The sequence below is a fragment of the Schistocerca nitens genome, chromosome 6 (assembly GCF_023898315.1).
Source record: "Schistocerca nitens isolate TAMUIC-IGC-003100 chromosome 6, iqSchNite1.1, whole genome shotgun sequence".
Classification (NCBI taxonomy): domain Eukaryota; kingdom Metazoa; phylum Arthropoda; class Insecta; order Orthoptera; family Acrididae; genus Schistocerca; species Schistocerca nitens.
The window spans coordinates 124,093,303-124,102,236 of record NC_064619.1 but is presented as its reverse complement, the minus strand read 5'-3'; the positions used below and the strand labels follow the sequence as shown (position 1 = coordinate 124,102,236).

Below are 8,934 nucleotides of genomic sequence, written 5' to 3'. Positions count from 1 at the left end.
CGGCCGAGAACGAGTGATGAAAATGTAGCACGCATCCAGCAAGCATTTGTTCGCAGCCCAGGAAAATCGACTCGCAGAGCTAGCAGAGAGCTGCAAATTCCACAATCAACTGTATGGAGAGTCCTACGAAAAAGGTTAGTTATGAAACCTTATTGTCAACTACCCGAGGCGATGGATCGGTCGCCAGGCAGCCCGTGACAGAGCACTTCATCACTGGCCTCCAAGAAGCCCTGATCTTACCACCTGCGATTTTTTCTTATGGGGGTATGTTAAGGATATGGTGTTTCGGCCACCTCTCCCAGTCACCATTGATGATTTGAAACGAGAAATAACAGCAGCTATCCAAACTGTTACACCTGATATTCTACAGAGAGTATGGAACGAGTTGGAGTATTGGGTTGATATTGCTCGTGTGTCTGGAGGGGGCCATATTGAACATCTCTGAACTTGTTTTTGAGTGAAAAAAAACCTTTTTAAATACTCTTTGTAATGATGTATAACAGAAGGTTATATTATGTTTCTTTCATTAAATACACATTTTTAAAGTTGTGGTATTCTTTTTGAATCACCCTGTATTTTGTCCATTGCGTGTTCCCACAAGCGAAGTCAAATTTCTGAAAGCGAAAAGTTATTTAGATTTTACTATAACAGAACAGTCCGCAATAGAGCCATCTTTAAGCCCTGTAGCATGAATGACAAAAAGCTTCCAGTCGTACATGTATCTAAGGGAACCAGTATTTGCTCGTGGTTTTCGTTGAAGACTTCTCGAGCAATGTGTGCCCTTCACAAACGTAACAACAATTCTCAGACTAAACACTCAGAACCAAGAATTCTTTTGTCCGAAATAAAAAGCTATAAAAATATCGGCTGTTGGAATATTATTTTCGAAATTTCATCGAACACTCGCAATCTCACATTGCTTAATTGCAATACGGAGTTACGTTTACTTTGCGATATGGGGGCATTTTTGATCAGAAAGCAGCAGCACCGCAGTCCATAACCGTGGTTTTAGGCAGACATGCTGTCCCATGCGCAATCTTCATTCTCCGATGGATGTCTACCGATATCTGTCATTCGGTAACTAAGAACAGAACAACAGCACATTTGTCCTGTTTGATGATAATGTCACCTAGTTAACGTTTCCGCGTTTATCGCACGCATGTCCGAAGCAAAGACCTTGTAAAAAATAACTAGACTCACTGATGGCGCTGCAGTCGCGGGATAATTTGAACCTTCGGCTGAACGCCATTACAGTGGTTGCAGTCTGATGTGTTGTGTAGTATTGTTGTTTATGAAGACCCTGATTCAACGTTGTATATTTGTTGGGGCGTACATACAGTATTTGTTACTCGTAATTCTACTGTCTGTACGTTCCAATCAAAAGAAGTACAATTCGAGAAAGGAACGAATGTTACATTTCACAAGTATGTGGATATTTTAAGTTGTTTTGTATGTCAGTGCACTTGCTTAATAAATGTTTTTGTAACACGGTATTAGCTTAATGTCTGTACATCTATTTGCAGGTTTCCTTTCTCAAAACTACAGCTGTTACAAAAATGGTTACACGCTGTCAGGAGGCAAGATTTCCGACCGACAGAATACCATTTTGTATGTTCTGATTATTTTGAAGAAAATTGGATGATCGGTAGTGTTTTCTTGGTATAGGTTAGGTTGAAACTTGATAAATTCGTCGTGAGTTGCCAAAGCACTATGCCATATATAACGCACTTCTCGTCATAAAATCTAAAGCAAGGTAGAGTCAGTAAATATCTATTAATATAGTGGGCACATCTTCGAGTATTTTGATGCATTTTGCGTCCATCTATCGTAAATGAACTACGAAAAATGCTAGGGGTCCAGTACATAATTTTTAGCTACGGCAGATTCCATGTAGTACGTAAGATAAATTCATAAACAGTGACTAGTTGCTGTTTGTTCATAAATTAAAAAGTATATTGTAGTAACGTATTTAAATGAGGCATTATGTTTGTGACCTAGCTCAAGGGAAGGCATTTTATAACCAAGAGCGATGTATAAACATTCGAACTCCGCGCGTCAGTTTACCACTCTAATGGCCGCCGGCCAGCTATTCAATTTGTCCGCTCTTCACAGTCGACCACTCGTGCGGTTGTGGGGGCCTGGTCGGAAGATACAAAGGCCACACTAATACCATGTCTATGCTTATACACGCGCATCGAAGTCACGCTACGTTGCGTGTCCGCTGCAGCAGTGCACTCAAACGGCAACTTTTTTGATCGTCCCTTATAATTCTGTTTTTCAGCAGGGAACATTTGAAATTCCCTCTCCACTATGGCAACTGTGATCGGCAGGCTTATCTTTTTGCATAATTGTCGTTTATGGAAAAAAAATAGCTCTGTATAAATTTTGGGGAACTATGACTTAATTTTTAGAATTATACATTTATGATATAAATAATCGCACACAGCAGTTTCGGTTTGTTGAAAATAACAAAGACATGGAAAATTGTTGTCCTAATTATTGTTGTATGTTGGCAGCAATGTTAGTTTACTAAATCAAGTTGTTATACTTTCATAATTTTTGTGTACGAATTGGAGTAATCGATTAAGCGCGTAACCAGTGTAATTTACTTCGTGCTGTACGCTAAGTAGTTCACAGCTAATTAACAAACTTTATCATATCGATATTATGTCGCAGTAATTAACGTTCTGTATTACATGTGTATGCAGGACTGGCGATATAAGTTGCGGTTCAGCTGTCAGATGACAGTAATATTTGTTCTTTTGTAGAATATACTGATGAACTAAGTCAAACAGCCAAATTGATATGCATCAGTGCCCTTGTCTGAAACTGCAATATCCCGAGGCGTTGAATAGTTGTGATTATGCTGCTTATTCAGTATTTTATTTAGTAGGTGTTGTGTGTCATTTTTGTTAAGAGCCAAAAATAAGTATCTATTTTGTGTGTGCGCGACAAGATAGAATATTTTTTGTGGAGTAGTAAAGATAGTAGCCATACATTGTTCACCAACGCAATCTTTCAAACGTGTAGTGACAAAATATGGGGAGCAGTCAGCTGTACAGTTTGTCATGGGGAGAGTTTGGTACGTCGCTTGTATCTGCCGTTCAGCTACTGAGATGCCATGGAGATCTTGTTGATGTGACGCTGGCAGCTGGTGGCCGCAGTTTTCCCGCACATAAAATAGTCCTCAGCGCAGCAAGCCCATTTCTTCTGGACCTCCTGAAGGTTGTAATGCTTCTCCATCGTAGTGATATTAACAAAAAACAAACAAAAAAAATGTTTATTTTTGGATGATAGCAGAAATTCACACCCTTTATGCACATTCATCTTATCGATGTGGAAATTTGATTACTGGAAATTATTAGTAATTTGACAAAATTGTCTGCATGGTAATCTTATATATTGCCCTAGTAAGCGATTATGTTTTATATACAGGTCTACTTCTGTATTCTAGCAATTTGGATTGAATTCCTAGACATTAAAGCAATTGGAACCAGCACAGTCATTTCCCCAGTTAAAAATAGTATTGCTCTGTGCTGAAATGTCATTACGTTAAGGAAGTTTGATGTTTTTTTACTACAGTTCTATTGCTCTAAAAAACTGACATGACAATTTCATTTATCGGAGTAAATGAAAGATCTTTTCTCTTACTGAAATTTTATATTTAAAAGCAAATGTTGCTCAATTATTCTTGTTTATCGTATACTTCCTCATTTTTTGTGATGTGAAACTACAAAAAAAGAAAAATAGAACCTCTGCTGAAATAGTGATATGTAGCCACATATTAGCTGAAAAATTCATAATACTTGCAAATCAGTTGATAGATTGCACATCATAGTTGTTACTAACCTACCATGCAAATAATTAATATTTCCTGTTAATTTACCCACACTTTGTCCAACATTTAAAAAAAAAAAAAAAACTACCAACCTCAAGTGTGGTAGGTATTGAAAATGGCATTCTGAAGCAAACCCCAGTAACATATTAGTCTAAAGAGCTTTTGAAAGTCAACCTGTTGAAAGAATATTCTGTTACTAAGGGAAATATCATCTTTGATTAAATGTGGAACAGTTGATATGAAAACTCTGTAACCAAGAGAACGATGGCAAAAGTTTACAATGGGCCACCCATGCGCAGACCTTGGCAATGCCTATGCATGTATGATCAACAGACAATAAAAACAGATCACTTATCTTCACTCCCCCCACCTCCCTAGTCCCATGATTTAATTTAACAAATCATATGAAACACTGATTCACAGTTCACCTATTCCACCATCTTAGATTTGCCAGACGGCCCTTTGTAAAGTGTTACTGTATATGAGTAATGTTCTAGTGGTCCTAAGTAAAGAGTAGGTTGGTGGATGGGGAATGCTTACATGCCATTATGGAGAAATGGTTTCTTTTGCCAATTTTTTTTTGGAATTCCAGGTTCACACGTTGTCATGAAACTATTTGAGGCCCGCCGGAGTGCACTCTTTAAGAGCATTGCTACTATACTTCAGTCAAGAGGAACATTTGATACTAGTTGTCGGCCTTAATGAGTGATGTAATGTTAATGGCTGCTGTGATATTTTTGTTGTGTATTTTCACAGTGATTAGTTGACAAAGCTGACCTGAAATCAAAAGAACTTGGTTGTGGTGACAGACTCATCTGTAGCATAGCCTGAGGTCTAGGTTAAGCTTGAAAGTGACAGCTTGGTTGAGTTCTACATCTACATAGATACTCCGCAAGCCACTGTATGGTGTGTGGTGGAGGGTACCCTGTACCACTGTTAGTCATTTCCTGTTCTGTTCCATTTGCAAATAGAGCAAGGGAAAAACAACTGTCTGTATGCCTCTGTACGAGCCCTAATTTCTTGTATCTTATCTTTGTGGTCCTTAAGCAGAATGTATGTTGGCTGCAGTAGAATCATTTGGCAGTCACCTTCAAATACGAGTTAACTCTAAATTTTCTCAGTAGTTTTACTGGAAAAGAAAGCTGCCGTCCCTTCAGGAACTCCCATTTGAGTTCCCAGAGCATCTCCATAGCACTAACATGTTGTTCAAACATACCGGTAACAAATATAGCAACCCACCTCTGAATTGTTCCGATGTCTTCTTTCAGTCTGACCCGGTACGGATCCCAAACACTCAAGAAATACTCAAAAGTAGGCATTAACTTACATTTTTGCACATTTAGGGATAACAGCCATTCATCACAGCAACTGGAAATTTTGTCTAAGTTGTCTTGTATCTTCCTACAGTCACTCAACTTCGACACTTTACCGTACACCACAAAATCATCGGCAAACGAACAGATTGCTGCCCACCCTGTCCGCCAAATTTTTTATATGTATGGAGAACAACTACAGTCCTATCACACTTCCCTGGGGCGCGCCTGGTGCAAAATCCTGGTCGTGGTGACACATGTTAATCTGTAGCATAGCTGATTTAAAAAAAAATAGACATCAAAACACACACACACACACACACACACACACACACACAAAACTAATAATTTAAAGGTGCGTGAAATGTAGACCTGGACAATTCGTTTTAAATTGTTGTGGGTGGAGGGGGGGGGGGGGGAATTTTAGAGAGTAACTTATCATTTAAGTTATCAATGTTATGTCCAAAACATAATTTGACATGCTACTTTAACGTATATTAAAATTTTCTATGTACACCTTTGTGGTACATTGCCCCTACACCTTCTCTTTGTATGAGACTGTGGCTATAGTTGTCATATTTTTCCAAATTTCATAGGACCGAGATGATGCAGTAGTAAAATGCTGGACTTGCATGCAGCAGAAACTAGGTTCAAATCTGTCTTGCCATCCAGATTTAGGCTTTCCGTGATTTCCTCTCACTTTATTAAGGAGAGTTCTAGGACAGTTCCTTTGAAAAAGCCATAGCCGATTTCCTTCCCTATCCTTGTCTTATCGGAGCTTGTGCTCCCTCTTTAATGACCTTGTCAATGAGATTAATTTCCGTTTGTCTTTGTCGTCTTTGGTGTGTATGGGAGCGGGTCTTCTTGCATTTCTGTTTCACAATGTGTTGACTGCTGCACACTTACTGATTGATGTTTCACTGCAAGGTCAGGCACACAGCATCAGGCATACAGTTTGGCCACCTCAGTACTTGAAGATGTTGCAGAATGGCCACATTTCTGTAGTGTAAACCCAGGTTCCTATCTCAGTTCTTAAACTTCGTAATGCAGATAACCTGCTCTCAGAAATTGCATTGACTGTACCACTTGCCACTTGTTGTTAAAGCTGTATATTCACTGTTTCTGTAGTCTAGCAAGTGCCTTGATCCATTTTATTTTCATCAAATGCAACTAGTGATAAAACACACTTCTCACCCACTCACACCAGCTGGATGGCATGCTGATCTGTGAAAAGGGCCAAGTGCGGCAAACAGGAGAAATATTGTTGAGACTGTGGAAGACCGAAGATAGTGTACCTCAACCTAGTCCAGAATATGAAGAGAACATCAGTTTACCTGAACAATAGAGTTGATTTAGGATATTGGGTGGCTGTGACAGTTTCTCTAGGTTTCCTGAAAAGTTTGGTGTATGTGCCTGCCCATGGCTGTGATGTAGGTTTATGTCCATATCTTTGCCTGAAGGGGGAATAGTAAAGGGAAATACAGAAGCGTCCGATTCCACGCGTCTGCTTTGACCCATGACATCACAAATATGGCGGAAACGACCATACACTATGACTCCAATATGGCCCCCATGACGTCATTACGTAAACATGACCACAAACATGAAAATACATTGAAAAACAAACACACACATGTTCCACAAAAAACCTAACGAAACTAATGGGACAAGCATGGGAAATTGGGGGTTTTTGGGTGGGGACAAAGTAAATATAAACAAATTTAGTCACACACCACCATACCAAACCACACAAAATGACAAAAAAAACCGACAACACAAAACTCCCCAAATTCCACTAAACACAATATCCTCTGGAATTGGACACTTCCCTTGACCTACATAGCTCAGCAGCAGTTCCCGATCCCACAAATTGGAATCGAACACTTCCCTTGACCTATATAGCTCAACATCAGCTCCCAATCCCACAAATTGGAATCGAACACTTCCCTTGACCTATTTAGGTCAACAGAAATTACCGATACCAAATCATAAAACCCAAAACTACAACCACTTCCACAATCATCACTAACTCAAAAAAACACAACATACCAACAAAATTGGAATCGAACACTTCCCTTGATCTGTTATCCTTATGACATCCCCACATATAGCTGTCCCTGGTCCGAGACGCTGGAACTTTAGTAAGCCTCATTTCTTCACGACATACTGAACACTTCACGACTTCATCCAAAAATCCGAATAGTTGAAGATATTTTATTAGAGACTTCGCACTGTCCCCCATCATTGCCGACAACTGAAAACTGTTGACCTTGTCAGTCATATCCATACCTATCAAAGACATAAAAAAAAGCAGTTTACTAAAATTCACACATGACGAACAGAAAAACTACAATAACGTCGACATAACAAAACCAAAATCGTTATCTCACTGAAAAATATTCTGCTGAAAGCACGGTCACTACCGATACCACACACGTGCAATGCTACCATGCAAGTGAACCCCATACGACACATAACACGCTACCCATAAACACACCACCAGAGAGAACCACCGACCGCAACAATACGCCACCTATAAACATGCCTCACACGCAAACTAAACCAAAAACATTACCTAACACACAAACACACCACCAGACAGTACCATCAATCACATCAAAATGACACGTACAAACACACCACTCTCACAAGCTAAATTCCGCACCATCGTGATGTCACACACCACAACAGCCTTACGTCACGGGTCAAAGCCGTGGATCTGATGCTTCGGTCGACCGGGTAAAGATATAGTTGGTCATTTGTTTAAGAAGTGAGGTGTTGGTTTTAGAGTTGCCAGGACATTGAGGGAAGTAGTGGTTTGTGGCAGTAAAGGCATGGACATGGTGGATGTTAGTGTTTAGGGATGGGGTGTTGATGGGGAGAAACTGGGAGTGTGGTGATAATTGGGTAGGGGTGGTGAAGAATCGATTTAATCAGGTGGTTCAAGTCTTTATACAGGGTGAGTCTGGAGGAAAGTTACATGCTTTGAGAGGTGATAGTATTAGTGATTCTGAACAGAAAACTTCATATGGACGTATGCCCTATTCCAAATGGTTTCAGAGATAGAACACATTTAATATCACTTTTGTACGTTTTTCTTGAATAACTCGAAAACCGCACTCTCCAGTGAAAACGTGTTGCAATGCAAAATTAAACTATATTAAATTTCCTACAAAAAAGGTCATATTCATTTTTTTCTCTAGAACTAATGGTTTGTGTGAAGAGAGCACAAGAATGTTGAAGAACTCGCTGGACGTGCATGTGCTGTAGCTTATGTAGTTTTTATAGGCCATTTCAAGGTAACAAGTTGGACGAACAGTTTGATACGAGACACTTGTGGTCTATCAAGTCAGGAAACTACCTCAAATTGGCCTAAAAAAATGAATAAGACCTTTTTTGTAGCAAATTTAATATAGTTTAATTTTGTATTGCAGCACGTTTTCACAGGAGGGTGCAGTTTTCGAGTTATTCAAGAAAAACTTACAAAAGTGATATTAAATGTGTTCTATCTCAGAAACCATTCGGAATAGGACATACGTCCATATGAAGTTTTTTCTTCAGAATCACTAATTCTACTACCCCTCAAAGCATGTTCCTTTCCTCCTGACTCACCCTGTATAATCCTGACACACTGTTGTTACAGTGAACAATACAATGTTGGTACCGAAAAAGTACATGTTTTAATCTATAGTAGTAATTTATTTATTCTGCCTACTGGCAAAGGAATGAGGCAAAGTAATAATTCACAACTTTAGACTAAAACATGTACTTGTTCAAGTCTTT

The 8,934-nt window shown here is 39.3% G+C and overlaps 1 protein-coding gene across 1 annotated transcript in view; it reads left to right on the top strand.

The window, feature by feature from the left end:
* Positions 1-2,805: 2,805 nt before the first annotated feature.
* LOC126262964 (transcription factor GAGA) overlaps positions 2,806-8,934 on the top strand; it is a gene marked incomplete at its 3' end in the record, with an annotated part of 69,407 nt that continues 63,278 nt past the window's right edge. The window contains exon 1 of the mRNA XM_049959913.1: positions 2,806-3,225. Within this exon, the coding sequence (XP_049815870.1) occupies positions 3,040-3,225 (186 nt within the window). The remainder of the gene's footprint in view (positions 3,226-8,934) is intronic.